The sequence below is a fragment of the Micromys minutus genome (assembly GCF_963924665.1).
Source record: "Micromys minutus genome assembly, chromosome: 2".
Classification (NCBI taxonomy): Eukaryota; Metazoa; Chordata; class Mammalia; order Rodentia; family Muridae; genus Micromys; species Micromys minutus.
This window is the reverse complement of record NC_137971.1, coordinates 78,590,039-78,609,238: the sequence shown is the minus strand read 5'-3', so window position 1 is coordinate 78,609,238 and position 19,200 is coordinate 78,590,039. Positions and strand designations below refer to the sequence as shown.

Genomic DNA, 19,200 nt, shown 5'->3' with positions numbered 1-19,200 from the left:
AGGGATGAAGGTAAGTCAACACTGTGACAAATACCAAAGTCTACCAAGTCTGAGTGAAGAAAGGGAGCTACAGGCAAAGACCCAGGCAGAAACTATACCTCTCGTTGGCAAACCAGATCCCAGGCACACTAAAGGGACCATGCTGTCATTAACCACCTATGCAGATGCTACTGGCACATAACCCAAGTTTGGGGTGAGTGATGCAACAATGGGCTTGCTTAATGCCACACAGAAGACAACAGACATTCTTTCAGTACCTACATCAAACCTCACAGTTGAGCATCACCAGAAGTGTCACCAGTCAGCACAACCAGCTGCTACAAAGATTCAAAAGGACTGACCCTGAGCATAGTCCAAGAGCCTTTTATTTATGTTTTACATTTAAAAAAAGAATCCCAGGATTTTCCCTCCTGTGTGTTTTCGTCTTGCCTCTTCGTGGTCCATGATGCCAGCGGAGGTTGTCAGCACAATGAAACTATGGAAGAAACAAGCACACTGGTGAGCAACTACCAAGCTTCACTCTGCTCACCACCACCCGACAGTGCCTGCCTTCGTGGGAAGATATACATGGACTGCTACTGCCTAGGCAAGTGGGTGACTGACTAGTGCGCAGGAATGAATCCTAGATCCAAAGATAAGAGGCTCCAACTACACACTGCTCTGACTTCCAGTATCACTGGGGGCAACTAAGATGAAACAAAAATTAGGAGACTAGAGATATAGTTCATAGGTTAAGAAAACTGTTCTTTCAGAGAGGTCCTAGGCTCAATTCCCAGCAACCACATGGTGGCTCACAATCATCTGTGAGATCTGGTGCTCTCTTCTGGCCTGCAGGCATATATGCAGGCAGAACGCTGTATATATAAAGCTTTAAAAAAAAAAGAGGCAAGGTGGCACATGCCTGTAAGTCTTAACACTTTGGAGAAAGAAACAGGTAATCTGAGTTCCACATCAGTAAGAAGCTCTCTCCAACAAAAGGTATTGAGCCATGAAATGGCTTAAAGGTAAAGGCTGCTTGCTGCTATCTGAAGTTCCTCTCTAGACCCACGTGGATGAAAGAATTTAAGTACTTAAGTCAAGTTCATTAGGAATAGATCCTACAAAAACAAAGAACCCTTAGTTCAAGTCCAGCCATATCCTAACTTTTCAAAGCACTGACTTTTAAGCGTATAGAGAAAGCAAACTCACCCAAACTGCCGTGATGGGAGCAGGTTGTTCTGCCATTTTTCTAGGTCTTTGAGTTGAACATCAAACCTAGGGCTTATAACTCCACACTGTAAAAGGAACCAAAGATTAAATTCACATTTTACCAAAGAAGCCTTTCATAACTGCTAAACACAACTGATTTAAACTATTCACCCATATTTAACAGGTACCTACTCTCTATAAAAATTTTTCTAGGGCTGGAAAGATGGTTCAGAGCACTGGTTGCTCTTCTAGAGGTCATGGATTCAATTCCCAACAACCACATGGTAGTTCACAATCATCTGATACCCTATTCTGACATATATATATATATATATATATATATAACATAATAAATAGATCTTAAATATTTTTTCCATAAATGACATTCAACAGAGCATGGCAGCACATGCCTAGAAACCTGGTACTCAAGAGGTTGAGATAGGAAGACTGAGTTCTAGAACAGCCTACACTACATATGACCCTGTCCCAGCAAGTGCATACATACATTACCCTCACAACATGTATGTACATCCACACTTGCCTACAAGAGCCATGTCAACCAAGTATGGCCGAATGACTTACAGTCAAGAGTTGTACCTGGAAAACTAGCCCAGAATGAAGCATCGCATCATATAGCAGAGACCAGGAAAAATTACTATCAAATTGTATTTCTACAGTTTAAGAGAGCTACAGCTCAGTAGTAGCCTGCCATTCACATGCAGCCTCCCCCCAATTCATCATTAAAGTTTTATTACCTACCAATAAACCTATAATCTAAAAGCTGCAATACATCTGTTCCACTTTAACCACTGACCTCAGCCATAGAACCAAGTAGAACAGAGCACATAGACAGATACAGAAAAGGCTCCCACTGTTTACACACTCAATAGCCCTGTGCATCCCCAATAACCCAGGGTGCTAATACAGAACAATACAGAATTTACAAAGGCCCTTGAACAGCTCCAGGCTACCTCCCTAAAGGAGATTTACTGACCCTATCCTTCCACTGCTCCAACATCCTATCTGCTGGCTGTCATGAATTATAGCCAGACCTTTAACTCCAACTGTGAAACTCTCTCCAGAGAAGCCAGCACAACCCTTGCACAAGTAGGAATGAGATAAAGCCAGAACTTTACAGACTCACCTCTCCTACATGGAATCAGGAAAGTTAAGAGTGACCACACGCTGCTCTACCCACACAAGCTCTCCCACCTCTTACAAGCTAATTGGCCAGAGACGTGAGCTAGACACTAAAGCTTCCTAACAGGAAACCTAAACAGGACAGATATTCTCCCACTTTTAAAGCACAGCTGGGATGTGTTCTTACTGGAATAATTAGAAACAAAACAAATGGCTCAAAACTAATCTTGACAACTTTTTACCATCAAAGACCTCAGAAACAGTTGTCTTATGTAAACAGACACCATGACCAAGACAACTTTTATAAGGAGGAATTTTAATTGGGGCTGGCTTACACATCCAGAGGTTTGGTCCATTATCATTAAAGCAGAAACATGGACTATCATTAAAGCAGAAACATGGACGAATCCAGGCAGACTTGGTACAGGAACTCTTCTACATCTTTATCTGAAGGCCACTAGAAGACTGATCTCCAGGCAGCTAGGAGGGTCTGAAGCCCACACCCACAATGACAAACCTACTGCAAGGCCACACCTAATAGCGCCACTCCCTGGCCCCTTGTTCAAACACATGTGTCTATGGGGTTCATATCTAGCCATAGCATAATGAAAAATACTTCCAACTTCTATAGTCCCCATAGTCTATAGCTGCCACAACAATGTTAAAAGTCCAAAATTCAATCTCTTCTGGGATCACTTAACTGTAATCCCTGTATCAAGACAGGAAACCAACTGGGCAAACTCTAAAATACATCTCCATGTCTGATGTCAAAGCACTTTTAAAATCCCCAACTCCTTGCATAACCCCTTCAGTCCTGGGTTGTCAACTATAACTGAGGCTACACCTTTGCCAATAGCCTTCTATGGCCTCTCAGTGCCAGGCCTGAGCTGCTCTCCATGCCTTCAGAACCAGTACTACCTGGGTGACTCAGATTATCAAATACAGCTGCAGCACCAGGTACAACCTCAGCTATCTCTGCAACATAGCTTCATTGTGCTCTCAGATAACACTTCTCAGAAGATTTCACTTCAGTGATACTAGTGTCTTCGGTAATCATCACTAATTTTTTCTAAGCTCCAACTAACCAGCATCAATTGTCCCAGTAATCCCTTCTATCCTGGACTCTAAAGCCAAAGCCACATGGCAAAAGCTGCCTGAATTCTGCTGCTTGCCGGGGCTGGACCATGGCCCCTTGTTCTATTTCATTATCACCAGCTTTGTTTTCCAACATCTTCTCTGCCTAAGCTTGGCTATCCTGGAACTTCTTCTGTAGACTGACTCTGAACTCAGAGATCTACATGTCTGTCTCTTAAGCACTGGGATTCAAAGTGTGGTCTACCAATCCTGGACTTTTTTCTTCACCCACAACTTACTGTCCCAGGCTGGCCTTGCCATGCCCAGACCTAAATTTAGCTGGGTGAGACCGATTTGACACAAAAGTCACAAACAGCAGGCTGAAGAGAACTGCAGTTAAGAACACTGACTACTCTTCCAGAGGTCCTGAGTTCAGTTCCCAGCAACCACATGGTGGCTCACAACCATCTGTAATGGGATCTGATGCCCTCTTCTGGTATGTCTGAAGACAGCTACAGTGTACTCATATACATTACATAAATAATTTTTAATAGAGATATTTTGTGAGTACACTGTTGTTCTCCCCAGACACACCAGAAGGCACAGATCACACTGTAGATGGTTATGAGCCCCTTAAATAATTTTTTAAAATGTTTTTCATGACACCAGAGAACAAAATCTGTGATGGGCATTTTTTTGTCAATACAGTTAATCTGAGTCTCTTCACCTTAGCCTCAAGCAGACTCTTCAGACAATGGCAAAAAGCTGCCATGTTGTTCAAAGAAATACAAAAACAGTCTCTAGGCCACAGACAGAAGTTCTTCTCCACTAAAACATATTGGGCCAGGTCTGAACAATTCAAATTCTTCTCAGTAAATCTTCCACATTCCTACTAGAATAGCCCCTTAAGCCCCATTTAAAGCATTCCACTGCTTTCCAAATCCAAAGTCCCAAAATCCCAATTTTACCCAACAAAAGCATAGTCAGGGCTATCACAGTAATATCCCAGTCCCTGGTACCAACTAGTAACACAGTAGTGTTACTTAAATTGAAACAAGTTCTGGATATTGAGAACATTTTGAAAAAATCTTCAGCATCAATAACCTCACCAACTTTACTGCCACTGAGGTGTTTTACCACAGAACTAGAGCCATGTTTCTCAACCTTTCTAATGCTACAACCATTTAATATAGGTTGTAGTAACTCACTGCTTTTGCTGTTATGAAATGTAAGTATCTGTGTTTCTGATGGTCTTAGGCCATGACTTCTCTGAAAGGGTCATACAGGTAGGACTAGAGGAACTCAAACTCCTTACATATCAGAAAGCTACAGAGCTCAGCCATTCCATGGTTAGCTTACTGACACTGCCCCCAAACAGGTATTAAACCATGGAGTCTGAAGGATAGGAATCAAATAGATGTATTTAGCTATGTTGACAAGCAGCCTAGATTTCAGACAGCTACAACCCAAACACACACAGACCCACGAACCCTACTGTTTAGCTATTTATTCAAGAAAACAATTTTATTAAAAACCAACACACCATTGGACACATACATCTTATACCTTTAATTCAACAATTTGACGTAATTCTTAAAAAAAAAAAAAAAGATGCTGTACACCTCCAGTACAAGACTGAGTTGTTTATATACTGAGCCATGGTAACCCAAAGTTCAAGCTACTGAAATCAGTAGTCAACAATGGAGTTAATTTCCAGAGTTTAGCTCTATCCCATACAAAACCAAACAATAATTTGAGCAGGTACCAAACAAGTGAAATGTGGGTATTGAAACAAAAGCATAAACTTGCCAATCCTTAAACTGGAGTTGTGGAGCAAGGATGATAACACTGTTAAGTTGCAGACAGCTGTAATTTGAGAATTAAGAGCTGTCTCTTTAAAGAGACAACCCGAATCTTACCTTGTTCAACCTTCCTGTGAGGTTCACAACGATCTTCCCAGCCCTGTGATCATCAATGATCTCGAATTCACCAATGTATCCTATAAAACAAGTGACTAGCATCAAACCAGTCATCAACTTCAGACCTAAACCTTTATACCCCACCCCCAACACTGCTTTTCTGCCTACTAGATACATTTTTCTCTCATCTGGTTCTCTGCATCAGAATTCTGAAAGCTACGTATCAATCATATAATATTTTGGAGTTAGCATCAAGATCTTTTCTAGAATTACTTGCCCTCCCTCCCAGGGTCCAGCACTGTCAAAAACCCAGGCCGCCAATACTCACCGTGCTTCATCATCACAGTTAAGAACCGAACGATGACCTTAGAACACGGCCTGATGAGGACCTGGCGCTTGCCTCTCTTCTCAGCGTTGTTGATGCTCTTGAGAGCATCTGCCAGCACATTCATTCGCACCATGGTGACTGAGGAAAGAAAAGCCGGGGTTTATTACCATCAACCCCCAATCATGCCTCTGAAAGTTGCCTTCCTACTCCCACCATTAGCTTTTCATACGTCTAAAACAACCTTCCCAACCCCCAGGAAAAACTCACTACAATTTACTGACTGTTCAGCACACTGTTCTTCAGAATTCCTCCAAGACACTCCTATTCATACCCCCACCACACAAATAGCTCGAGAGAAACTGACACAAGCCGAGACTCACTACACAGTAGATAGCCAAACCGAAACTGGGGATGAGGGACTGTCATTAGGAGGAAGTTCGGTACCATTTGTCAAGATTTTCAAAGTTAGGAGAGTGTCCGAGGTTAACGCGACTGAACTAATTTTCAGGTAACCACTTTACATTTTTAAAAAATCCCTTCCGGGAGCAGAGGACATTACGTGACAGGGAACCCGAACTGCCTCTTGCACGGCCACGACGTATAGGCTACCTCCACGGCTCCTCCGAACGCTGCCAAAGCATATTTTACGCGCCAAGAGTCGGTTCCCTAACTTGGCAGTGAGTGGCTGAGCCGAATTCCCCGTGCCAGCCCTGGCCACGACCGCGTGGAACTCGGAACTCCAGAGCGTCCGCAGACAGGAAAAGTACAGGGACCACGCCGGCCACCGTCACGGCCGGCCCCGGACGAGCCCGGCCCGCTGCGGCGGACCGGCTCCCCTAAGGTGCTACACATAGCCCTGGCCCCGGCAGACAGAAACTACGACCCCGACATGGACCGACTGGCCCGCGGGACTCCGAAAACGAACCTGGGGTAAGGGGATGGCGCAGATACGGGACGGATGAACACGGAGCTACACAAACACTCACTCACCGGCGAAAGAAGATGGCAGAAAGAAAGTGGGAGGGGCAAACGCACGGAATCATGGGAAGCGGAAATACTATCGCGAGACTTTATGGTTACACCCACCCTCAAAAAAAGAAAAAAATACAACAACAACAAAAAATGGAAATGATTTCTTATAGAACAATCAATGCAAGGTCGGGGCCTTCTCTGGGAGAGGCGGTTGAGAATGGAAACGGTGGGCTCTTAACTCTGAGTCTTGACCTACATTGTAGCTCAGGGTAGTATGAAACTCGCGGCAGTCCTCCTGCCTCTCAGCCTCTAGGGTTTTGGCATTTACACCACCGCGGGTTCTTGAGTTTAGTTTTGTTTGAGAAAATGAAACTCACCAAGTAGCTATGGCTGGGCTGGAAGGATGAAGGCGAGGCTGACTTCTGACCCCCGCCTGCCTTGCCCTCCTAGTGCTGGGATTAAAGGCGTGTATCACCTCACCGGGTTTTTTTGTTGTTTTGATTGGTTTGAATTTGGGTTTTGGAGTCCACGCTGTTCCCAGTCATGATAATCTTGACTCAACCTCTGAACTGGAAGTATTACCATGGTTCACTTTTCTTTCTCGTATTCCTCCTTCTCTTACTCCTCCTCCTCTTCTTCCTCCTCCCCCTCCTCCTCCTATTATGCCTGGGAACTGGGATTACATCTGAAATAATCTATTGTCTCCTAGCCTGGACCATTAAGCTACAAGCCAACAGAGGTTCAGTAAGCCTTGTTCATTACTGTTCACACAGTCTGGAGAAGCATCTGCCACATAGTAGGCCCTCAATGCATAGCTGATGAATAAAATGAATGGACAAATCAGTTTCTCCATCTCTAAAACAGGGATGATACAACCCTCAGCGTAGCTTTGGGGACAAGAGACAACACGAATGTGGCAATGCCCACCAGTATTTGGCACAAGACCAAGTCCTCAGCACAAAGATTTGTTTCCCCCAGAGGAACAAAGGACAAGAAATAAAATACAAAGACAGGAGATAAAGGGTGAGGGAGGAGAAGAGAACAGGAAGAGGGAGGAAAAGGATATATGTCCTGAGGCACAAAGGACTGTCTCTGCATAGAGAGGAGACAGAAGTGGCCCTTAGGCAAATGACAGTAAAAGGGGAAACTTGTTAGGATGTGGTGTTTAATTTTGATTCAACAGGTTAATTAGGGCAGCCACAAGGCAACTCTTGATTGCTGGACCATAATCCTTTGAAAGCTGGACCTTGGTAGTCAGCCTCAGGAGGAAGTGACCAAATAAGGGACCTTGGTGGCTAGCATTAGGGATGTGACCTAATGGAGAAGAGGAAGGCGTACCAGAGTCATCTTTGTCATGCTCGGGCCAGCTAGAGTCCCTTCCACCTCCTCTCACCTCTGGGGAATCGTCATTTCCCAGTCATAACACATCCCACACAAAGACCACGGGCTTTCCCAAGGTTTATAAGGATTTTGAGCACAGGTCCGTGTATTTCACATTAACCTCAATCAAACTCACCATCGAATTGTGGCTCAGTCTCCCAATTCCTTTGACATAGTAGCTTCTTGTTGCCTTACCTTGTTCTGCTGCCTAAATAAGTGCAGCACACACTCCTTTAATAATACCATAGCAGCAAGCTACAGTTAGAACACCTACTAATTTGGGGCAGGGGTCTTTTTTTTTTTTTTTTTTTTTTCTTATTTTCATATTTTCTCCAAGACAGGATAGCCTTGGCTGTCCTGGAACTCACTTTGTAGACCAAGCTAGCCTTGAATTCAGAGATTCACCAACCTCTGCCTTCAGAGGGTGAGTACTGGGATTAAAGATGTGCACCACCACCCCGAAAAGATTTATGCATATATTTTATGTTTGAGTGTATGTTTCCTGCAGGCCAGAAGAGGGCATCAGATCCCCATTATAGATGGTTGTGAGCCACCATGTGGTTGTTGGGAATTGACCTCTGGAAGAGCTGCTCTGAACAGCTGAGCCATCTCTCCAGTCCCAACATTTTCAAGGACTATCCACAGGAGGGACATAGAATGCTCATAATCTCTCTGTATACTACATCCTCCCTTTTAACTGTTCAACTGATATCTGAGTGCCTAACGTGTGTCAACTCTTGCGCCAGGTACTGGGAGTCGAGGAGCAAAGTGAGCAGCCAGATAGCTAATCAAGACAGGGCCTCAGCCACACAAGGTGGCAATAGGAAGTGCTCTGGGGAATGTAGGTTACCTGAAAAGTTGCTACAGCTTCTCTAGAGGAAGTGCTTCCATAAGCTTAGCTCTTAACAGACCCATTTCACAGATGAGACACATGGGCCCAATCAGAACACTTCAGGAATTCAGATCAAAGCCTCAGTGAGGAGGGGTGGTAGTTAACACTAGTCTTGAGATACTAGTTAGGTCTCGTGGGGATCTGGCTACCAGGTTCCAGTGTCTTGTTATGTGGTCTTGGTGTTCCACAGCATCTAGATGGCTCTGTGCTGATGAGCTCCTAGAGGACGGGGTAGGTGGGGGTTGGGGGGCATTTGTGTAGAAATTGGTCAGAAATTTGAGGTGTCTGGGCTGGAGGAAAGTGGAAAAAAGAACCCTGTAGAAACTGACTCATATTTGTGATTTGTTAGAGGCAAATTAGAACCTGGTGAAAGATGAGCCGCTGGCATTTAACTACCCCTACACACACTTTCAAAAACTAGGTTGGGTGAACTGACACAGGACTGTGCCAGGTGAAGGCAGAAGGATCAGGAATCCAAGGCCAGCCCAGGCTTTACACAAGCCGGTCTAAAAAAAACCCAAAGCTGGGCTGGAGAGATGGCTCAGCGGTTATTGCTCTTCCAAAGGTCAAGTTCAAATCCCAACAACCACATGGTGGCTCACAACCTTCTGTAATGAGGTCTGATGTGTCTGAAGACAGCTATGGTGTATTTATATGTAACAAAAAAATTTTTTAACAAGCCCCCAGACCTACAGGGCACAGGGAAACATTGAGGATCCATTTTTTCCTTCTTGGCCCAGCTCTTTCTTAATGTCTCCATGTGAGTCTTAAAATGATCAAGAGGGCACTCAGAGCAGTTAATCTGAGCAATTACAATTACCACCAGTGTTTCCTTTTGTGATTTTGAACTTTTGAAATCTTCCCACGAAATCAAGGCTGGCCTGAAAATATTACAAGCCAGCAATTTCAAAGCCACAGGATTTGTGACAGTCTTTGCTTGAACCTCCAGAAAAGGATCCATGTGCTTAAGGGTAAATAAAGCCTGTTCCCAATGAGACCCCAAGTTATAACACCCAACCTTCAGGTCAAATTTTAAAAGGCAAACAAATGTCACCTCCTGATGATTATTAGCCACCTGCTTTAGAAGCATAAGTGCATGCTCTTTTGAGCCTCTACTGGCCCCTGCTGGCCCCTCCCTCTTATCTTAGGAACCCCTCATCAGCGTTTTTCCTTTCCATCTGACATGGTATACCTTAGGGAGCTGTAATAACAACAGGGAGGTCACTAGTCAGATTAATAAACTCAAACAGTTAACAAGGAAGTGAGACAGAGGTTCCAACTTTTAATTTCCCCCCCTTTTACCACAAAACAAAGTAGAAGAAATGATTAAAACTGCCAAAGTAGTTAACTGGTAGAACATGTATTAGTCACACACACACATACATACAGGTAGGAAGGCAGGCTTATTTACAAGAAAACATGTAAAATCAAAGTGGGTGTCATGAAACATTAAAAACCAAACACACACATGCTACAACAGGCACCACTGCTTACAGTGTGAGGGAGGTGAGTGAAGAGAGGCGGACACAGACAGGTCCAGGCCTCACAGCATCAGTGCAATGAATCCACAAACTATGTTACAGCTAGTTCATGGGCTAAGGAGTTGTTCCCGAAGGTGTACTATTTTGGCCCTCAGAGGTTCGGTTCTACAGATTTCAACTGCTCTAAAGCCTACCTACTGAGAGGGCAGGAGATCACAGTAAGCTTAAGGAGTTGCAAAAGCTATGCAGACCAGTCACCAATCAGCAGTCTGCTCTCAGCTGCAGCCCTGCATTTTTCTGAGAAATGTCAAGGGGAAAGTCAAACACCAGTAAACACTGTTTCTCAAGTGCAAAGCTGGAGTGACTGAAATAGAGCCAATACTATTAAAATAAATGAGATTTTTCCAGGTTTTTATAGCCTTTTTCTTCTGGTTTTAAATAATAGATAATCTAGTTTTCTACTCAGCAAACAAAAGATACTTTTATCCCTGGCTGGCTTACAGTAAAGTCACAAGCATTTTAAGTCAGCTGAAAATCTGGAACAAAGACAGTGCTAAAATCCCCAAACACAATCTTCTGGAAGCCTGCTGCTCACAAGCCGTTATGGACTAGGACTAACCCGAAGCAGAAGCAGTGGAAAGGGAATGAGAGGCCAGTCAAAGCCTGTCAGATTCCTCACGGGAACAAAGGGGCAATGCTCCCTGAAACTGCTGCGTTTTGTACAAGAGGAGCTTACACACACTAGGGTGTGGAATTAATCTGACTCCATGGGTATTCTCCCACAGTGGAAAAATCAGGAATGAATCTTAAGTGGTCTCTTCATCAGAAGTGGTAAACCTGATCTCTGTCCTCACGAGACAGTTGGTGAAGCAGACTGTGAAAGCAGACAGTAGAACCGGCTTCCTGTAGCCACAGACCACTACCTTGAATACAGCTAAAGCAAACATCAACAATTATGCAAAGTCACAGTTCACTGTACAGAACAGCAAAGTCCACCACTTTAGTATTTTAAAGGAAGTTGTCAAAAATAAAAGTTCAATAAAACAAGTCATACTGACGGGAATGTACCCAGCTACACCTGGCACTAGACACAGCACAAGGCCTGGCCTGTGAGAATCTCAATTAGCAAGGGCAGAGTGAAGGGAGGAAAGAGCCACTGTCACATTTCAGTGTCCAGACAGCACTGGAAACTGTTCCCAGGGCCAGGCACACTCCAGGGCAGCCACACTACTCATTCTTCTTTTCTTTCTGCTTGAGAAGCTTGTTTATCTCCCTTTTGGCCATTCCAATGTACTTCAAAATGATTCCATGTTGGTTTAGTCCAGGAAGCAACAGCACAAAAGTCACTAGGGAAAAAAAGAAAAAGTTGAGGAGACAGCATTTAACTCTCTGAAGATGACCACAGTTGAAAGCAGGCGGACTGTGGACAAAGTGACACAGAAGATCAGGATTCAGCCCAACACTGCAGCCAGAGTGCCTCCCGAATGTGCAGTCACGCTCACGCCTACAGCTAGTCCTCTTTGTTCGCTTCCTAAAGGGCTTCCTACAGGGCTCCAATGAACTCCGGGAAAACAGGGCCAGTCTTTTTTTCCTTAAGATTTTTGTTTTCTGTGTATACACAAGTGATTTGCCTATATGTATATATGTGTACTACATGTGTGCCCAGTGCCCACAAATACCAGAAGAGAGACTGGAGTCATTAGGCTGCTGTGAGCTGGGAATACTCCATCTATCCACTGACTACATCCCTGCTAAGGTGCCTGTGTGATGTTTCTTCAATGACTTACCAATCAGGTAGGTGAGAAGCAGGTTGTGAACTTGCTGTCCCACCCAAGCCACCGCAGCAAGAGAAATGATCATGGTCATGAAGTACTGGCAACAAAGAGAGTAAAACTTGTCAGCTCCCAGCGGCAGACTGACCAGGGCGACTCCCAAGCATGAGCACTCTACACTGTGAGAGGTACCCACAGCACGCAGGCTTGCCCCAACACTCTACAGAGGTCCAAAGGTCATGCTATCCAACACACACCAGCTTCATGTGGCAGTTTAAACAGTTTTCTTTTAAAGGCTGGGAAGAATACTATTTTTTAACAATTTTCTTTTATAAAATGTAAATCCATTTCTTCTTAGAATTTCTATGCCTATATAGATTAATACTTACAATATAAACTATGCTACCTTTCCAGTTAGCAAGTTCCCACCAAAACCAAAGCTAAGATATAAAATTTCTAAGTCAGCATTACACAAAGAAGTAGTAAGTATTGAACTTTATTCCTAACAATGCTGTCAGTAGGCTGATATCAGTGATTTTGCTTCACATTCAGTAATTTAAAAAAAAAAAAAATACCATTTTAGGCTTTTCTTCCTTTAGCGAAAAGAGGCGTTTCCACCAGCCCACAGCTCTGCGTCGAGTTTTTACTAGATTACTGCAGATTTCATGGAATCTTTGCTGCTGTTCAGTGGTCCTAGAAAAGGGATTCTCTTTTTGTTATAAGTAAATGGCTATAGTACAATTTATTTACTTAGTTCATTTTCCTAAGGCAGAATCTTATTCTTTAGCTGCCTCTGAAATCACCATCAGGTAGTCTGTCTCAGCACTGCCTAGGACTACAGGCATGAGCTAACAGGTAAGACTCGTGACCCTCCTGCCTCTACCTCCCAAGGGCCAAGGACATAGGAAGGTACCTTCACATTTAAAACTTGTTACTTTATGTGCATAAGTGTTTTGCCTACATCTATACATCACATGTATGCTGTGCCTGGTACTTGCAGAAGCCAGAAGAGCATTAAAGTCCCTGGAACTGGAGTTACAGTTGTTGAATGTTGGGAATTAAATTCAGGTCTCCTAAAGAAGAGCAAAACAGGCTTATGTTTTACATAGAGTATGCCCATGTACATATTCTTTCTTTACATTTTACGTTTGAGTGTACATACGTGTATAAGCGCATGACACGTTTTGTTAAGTGCTTGCTTGCAGTGGGAGTTGGCTCTCTCCTTTCACCATGTGGGCCCCAGGTTCCAAATTCAGGTAATCAGGCTTGGTGGCTTGCACCTTTACTGTCTGACCCACCTCACCAGCCCCTGTGGACATACTTCTAATAGTCTGAATCTTGCACTGTGCCCAGCTGTGCCCACCAGGGCTCCAAGCAGCTGTATCTTAGTAGCTGGAGGAGAATAACTTCTACACCAGGTCAGCGAGACAGCTCAGAAGATAAAGATGCTTACTGCCAAGCCTGGGGACCTGAGTGTGATTCCTAGAACCCTATGGAGGAGAGAAGCATACTGTAATAAATTGCCCTGACTTCTACATGTGCTAAGGTATACGTGCAAGTGGGCAGGTGTACATGGGTGAAGGAGCACACACGCACACACTCTTCTTACTTTAAGATCAGCCCAGTTTCAAATTCATTATAAACTCAGACCCAGGAAGAAAAAACGCAAACAAGCACTAAACCAAGCAGCAGTAAAAAAATGACAGGCCTCTCTAACAAAGCCCTATTTTTCTCATTTCTAGTCTATCTATGTTATTTTCATGGCACAGGTCCAGTACTAAACAGGACCCATGCTGAGGACCATGCTGCCCTCTCCTCTAGTGCTAGCCTGGCAAGTGCAGCAATTGTGGGAGAATTTCTTAGATCATCCAAGCTGTCCATGGTCAAGGCTAGGCGGTGGCTAGTGTCCCCTTTTTTCCCACAGCATCATACCAGATAATCAAAGCAGAGACTTGTTCCACTGATGCTACTAACACTGTTTATTCTCTGAAGATTTTCCTCTAGGATTAGGAGTCAGTGGACTGATGTCTGGCTAATGCCAAGGTCATAAACTTCCCCAAATACAAAGGCATTGATTCCTCAAGGCAAGGTAAAAGCAGTTTGAATAACAAATCTAACACTGATCCATTATTCTTTAAAGAAACATGCTTACTTAAACCAGAGTTTAATCTAACTCCCCCAAATTATGTGAATTTGTTCTTAAAGATATGGAAGGCACACATTAAAAGCTCCCATTTTCTACAGATTATGTAAGTTGCTGTCATTTGGATAAAAAAAAATAAAAGAGTACAAGCAAGACACTGAATATGTCAGCTGATAAGAGAGAAATCTACTCTGTTCATTATGTGCTTTTTCATTCCTCTAGCTGAGAACAGAAGTCAGGGTACCATGTGTTCTGGGCAAGCACTCTAAATACTGAGCTACACCTCCAGTGCCTGGCTCCATTTATGGAACAAAACTGAGAAAGCCAACATTCCACAGAAAGTTCAAAGAGTTACTAATGCAATCCTTAACCACTTAACTACAATTTTAGGACATCATAAGCAACCATTTGAAAATGGTAAAACTGAAATCAACAGCTCATGTGTATCCAACAGTAGCACCCACTCTCATCTACTCAGAATACACCCCTGCAATGCCTCAATGTACCCCTCACTCAACCGTAAACATAACATCCCTCTTGGTTTGTTTTAGAGGGTGCAGAGGAGCACTGCGTGTGTTTGTAACAGAGTATGTCTATGTAGCCAAGCCAAGCCCAGAGTTTGTTATGTGCTTGTGGCCCACTCTGGCCTTAATTTCACAATTTTTGTCATCCAATGTATTGGGATTAGTAGCTCAAAAGATCAAGTTTACAAGTCTAATAACCTCTACAAGTATGGTTTTTTTTTCAGGTTTCTCTGTGCATCCCATACTACACTAAAACTTGATCTGTAGACCAGGCTGGCCTTGAACTCAGACCTGCTAGCCTGTCTCCCAAGTGCAGGAATTAAAAGGTGCACCAGTGAAGAACAAGAACCTGGGGTGTCCCTCAACCTGCCTTTAAGCTGCCATAATGACCCAATATTGTGTCTGAGGAAAGTTGGAGACCACACAGTGTAAAACATTTAACAAGAGAATGAGCCACTGACCTTGCTTGACTAGAGATTGTCCCCAAGTGTACACACAGGCAAGGACTCATACATATCAAAGAAACACATTTAAACAAACTGAGTTCAAGGGCCACTGAGGGCCTTAGGCTACAGGCTGCAAAACCTTCTGACTTGAGTTCAATCCCCAAGACCCACATATGGCAGAGAACAAACTCTGGAAAGTTGCCCTCATCTCCACATGCATGTTATGGTGCATGTGCCCCACACCCAAATAAACATGTGTAGTTTAAAAAAAAAAAAAGAGTTCTGGAATTCTTAGTTAAAACATCACCTTTAAAAAATGCCCTTACTTAAGGTATAAAATGAATAAACAACAAAAAAAGCAAGTTTTTGCCAAAGTAAACTACAGAGATACTATACTGAAAATTCTTGATATACATTTGAAGTCAGGTATGAAATTCTTCACATGAGAGCAATGACTTAACTCCCAGCAGACATCTGATGGCTAGACAACTAATCATGCAGAGCCACCTACCATTTATTAGAGCCAAAAATCCTTGGTGCTAGAATAGGAACGAGGTAGTCAGCCAGGCACAAAAACATAACAAAACAGGAAACACCGGACAGCACAGATGGATCGAGATAATAGATAATCCTATCAAAAACAAAGAAAATTAACCAAGGTTAAAGAACCACAGCAGTCATTATTCCAAGTCAAAGATGTTCACTCCTTCACCCCCAGCTTCTCAGAGATGGTGCTGTCTCCTCTCTAATTTCCTCACAAGTGGTTTTCTAGAGGAACCGTGGCATGATGTCATCACAGCTATGGTGGTTAATGTAAACAGCAATAGTTCAAAACCTCTGGAGCTCTCAATATTTACTAGAAAAGAATAGAAAGCAAGTGTCGAAACACAAGAATTGGAGTGTCTGGGGTTTACTCAGCAGTATTAAGTTACAACTTTACATAAGGACTATAAATTCTAGAAAGTGGGCAAGCTGCTTGTAATGAAAGCATTCCTTTTGGATTATGTACTACAAAAGCTTCTCTAAGCAGAGGCTAAGAACCCTCTGAGCATTTAGCAATAGAATCTCTCACTTACAGGAACAGCAGGGAGACCACACCCACGATGGCAGGTGGGAACCAGGCTCTTTCCCATCGGAGGACCTTGTCAGCCATCAGCATCACCTCTCCCCAACCTTGCAGCTGCTCTTCAAGACTCGCAGTCTCCACAGCCTACACAGGATCAACAGTTAAGCCTGTGACTTTGCCAATCTCAACACCTTGATGGCTCAGAGAGTAAAATCTTTCTAAGGCATCAGATACACATAAAATGCCCTTAACAAAACTGGTATCTTAAACCAGGTGAGTCATGAGAAACCCACAGTTTTGGAACCAGACAAGAAAATCCATGGGTAGGGGAAAGACTTGGTTTTAATGGTCACTTTAGCACTGGGCCATATGTCCATGATGTATAATATTCCCAAGGTGTCACAATATATTTCAATATTCATGAAAGTGAGCTTAATATGGCTAACTAATATCCCCAAATGCACCCGCAGAGTCATGAGGCAGTGCTCAGAATATTACTAAATTGAATATTCTATGTTTGCTCATTTCAGTGGTTGGCATTGATCTGTTGATTGGTCATTTTATTGATTTAAGACCTTCTAAATCCATCAGGAGAACCTTTCCCTTAACACTAAGTACATAAATCTCTAAAATAGCTCTTTGTATAATGGAATTACTCTGACTGTTGGCAGTCACTGACTGTGGAATAAAGAAAAACTATTCCAACCAAATGATGTGAGCTCAGCACTTAAAAAGGTCTCCATAATGGCTCCTCGTCATTAATGATGGAATTTCAATTAAATCTTAACTTTTCTGCATGCAAAAATTAGTCAAAGGCATATCTTTTACCATTGCTATTGTGGCCTAAACCTAAGAGGGACTTCGGTAAAGGAAGGAAATTAGAACATGGCAGTTGCTTCAGTCTGTGCAGAATCCTGGATTCAACATCCAGGAACCACATATACACAAGAATATGCAAATGATAGAACAGTTCAGGCTAATTTTAGTAAAGATGAAATGTGTGACTAAGTACTTATGACATCACTAGAAATTCTAAACATTTTACATGTTATACTTCAATGCTCCTCAAAACTGGAAATGATATTCTTACAACCTCTACTTTTAAGATGAGGAAACTGAGACACAAAGAGGTTAATAGATTTAAATCCAGGAAATAGAAGGCTAATGGCTTTCTCTCCTTGAAATGATACTGCTTTGAAGAAAACAGTGATCAGGCCCTCTCCTGAGACAGTTTCCTTGTACAGCAATTAAACCTCTTACAGGACTGTTTGCTGGTATGTGTGTATTGTGTAGGGGAAGGGTACAGGGCAAGTATCTCTACTAGATTGTTTGCTTGTGTAGTGTGTGTGTGTGTGTGTGTGTGTGTGTGTGTAGAGGGAACTTAAGGATACAGGGCATGCACCTCTAAACAAGAAAACGAACTGAAAATCTTGCACAATCAAAACTGTCCCAAAAGTCACTTGTCGGCTGTTAGGCATGAAAAAGCAGGGTTAAAAGCTGATTGCTCTTTTCATTTCTGATATGGTATACCTTTTCTGGGGAATGACAATACAGGGAAGAAGAAAATAAAGATCTTTTGTTCTTGCCTAGGTGATGCAGTTAAAATTTTTAAAGTTAAAAAAAATAAATAAAACTAGCAGGGCCTGGTGATGGGCAACTGTAATCCCAGAACTTGAGAGGTGGTGACAGGAGGATAACAAACACAAGGTTAACCTCGATAGATCAGGCTCCACGAAAACCCAGCCTTAAAAGACAAAAACCTGTAACGAAGCAAATGTGCCCTCCTCCAAATCCATGCATCCAGTCCTGTGAGTCCCTCACCAGTTCCCAGGCAAGTGCCAGGATCTCTCACTGTCCTTTCCGCAGAACCCGTTTTCAGCTTCCTGCGGTGAACTCCAACCAGCCAGCTCCAACTAATTCTCTGTCAGCAATAAACTAATTCCCTGTAGCAGCCCTTTGACCCTCCATCCTTGCGCCAAGTTTTAGGGGAAAAAGAATCATGACTACATCTACGGAACATGAGATTAAGATCAGAGGGCAAAACAGGTAGGTCTCCGGCCTGACCAGGAGCGCTAGACAAGGCCCCTGGCGGCCAAGTGTCCCAACCTGCTACCCAGGTTCCTTCTAGCCACAGCCCCCTTTTTCACACTTCCTCATGCACACTCCCCGGGGGACGTTGGGGATCGGCAGCAGAGATCACCACCGTAGAGATGGGCAGGGAGTCACAGGATCAGGCCTGGCTGTCTCTGTAGTCCGTCGAGGCCAGAGGGTCCATCCGGAAGATCCGGGGACATACTGATCACCGCAACTCACCAGTAGGTTGCTGCTGCGGTTATCCCCCTCCGCCATCGTTCCAGACGCGCGGTTAACAACGAGCGTACTGCACAGACACCAGCAAGGCAACCCGAGCGCGGGTGAACGCCCCGCAGACTGCTTATATAGGCTAGCTGCCTTTCCCGACAGCCCTCGCGAAACTCGCTCCTCATTGGGTAGGCCGCACTCCGGCTTCTGGGAAACCAGGCCAACCGGCAGCTAGCGCATGACTTGAAATCCAGGTCAAAGGAGAGTGAAGCTGCGCGGAGCCGTAAGACTCTGACCAATCAGAGCGCAGGGGTATGGCCCGCGGGAGGCGGGGCGGAAGGAAGCGGTTCAACTGCCATCGCTAGTTTCTCACCCAGGGCTTCCTGAACCTTGGGACCTCTCTAGTCCTTAGCTGTCTCCCGCGGAATCTCAAAACCGCGGAGGCGCCGGTCTGCTCAGCTGAGTGGAGGATGCGCAGTGGCGTCCTCTGCGGAGGGCAAAGGATGCTTTAGGTTCCTGTGGCACCTGCTGCCTGGAAAACTGGCGGCCCCACTGAGCGTTACCTGTGCCTAGT

At 43.9% G+C, this 19,200-nt stretch overlaps 2 protein-coding genes across 3 annotated transcripts; both read right to left on the bottom strand.

Moving 5' to 3' along the window:
- Window positions 1–347: 347 nt before the first annotated feature.
- RPS15A (ribosomal protein S15a) lies at window positions 348–6,664 on the bottom strand. Of its 2 annotated transcripts, none has more exons than XM_080911645.1 (5): window positions 6,640–6,664; window positions 5,650–5,787; window positions 5,322–5,401; window positions 1,189–1,274; window positions 348–475 (listed from the first exon to the last, which is right to left on the bottom strand). In XM_080911645.1, the coding sequence occupies exons 2-5, from the start codon at window positions 5,780–5,782 to the stop codon at window positions 382–384; spliced, it is 393 nt and encodes a 130-aa protein (XP_080767771.1). In that variant the 5' UTR covers window positions 5,783–5,787; window positions 6,640–6,664; the 3' UTR covers window positions 348–381. The 2 variants fall into 2 exon arrangements, with proteins under 2 accessions (XP_080767771.1, XP_080767770.1); XM_080911644.1 differs by having other exon boundaries at window positions 6,575–6,652.
- A 3,491-nt stretch (window positions 6,665–10,155) lies between these two features.
- Window positions 10,156–18,723, bottom strand: ARL6IP1 (ARL6 interacting reticulophagy regulator 1). The gene is made up of 6 exons (XM_080913613.1): window positions 18,639–18,723; window positions 16,336–16,469; window positions 15,771–15,890; window positions 12,722–12,839; window positions 12,162–12,246; window positions 10,156–11,720 (listed from the first exon to the last, which is right to left on the bottom strand). Exons 1-6 carry the CDS (start codon window positions 18,672–18,674, stop codon window positions 11,602–11,604), a joined length of 612 nt encoding a protein of 203 aa, XP_080769739.1. The 5' UTR covers window positions 18,675–18,723; the 3' UTR covers window positions 10,156–11,601.
- Between the last annotated feature and the right edge of the window lie 477 nt (window positions 18,724–19,200).

Coding starts and splice junctions, on each gene's coding strand:
- RPS15A (XM_080911645.1), bottom strand. CDS start 5,782: ATGGTGCGAATGAATGTGCTGGCAGATGCTCTCAAGAGCATCAACAAC. Junction 5,402..5,649: donor AACTGTGATGATGAAGCACG/GTGAGTATTGGC, acceptor CTTGTTTTATAG/GATACATTGGTGAATTCGAG. Junction 476..1,188: donor CTCCCATCACGGCAGTTTGG/GTGAGTTTGCTT, acceptor TTTCTTCCATAG/TTTCATTGTGCTGACAACCT.
- ARL6IP1 (XM_080913613.1), bottom strand. CDS start 18,674: ATGGCGGAGGGGGATAACCGCAGCAGCAACCTACTG. Junction 16,470..18,638: donor ACCGCAGCAGCAACCTACTG/GTGAGTTGCGGT, acceptor GATCCTGTGTAG/GCTGTGGAGACTGCGAGTCT. Junction 15,891..16,335: donor GTGGTCTCCCTGCTGTTCCT/GTAAGTGAGAGA, acceptor TGTTTTTGATAG/GATTATCTATTATCTCGATC.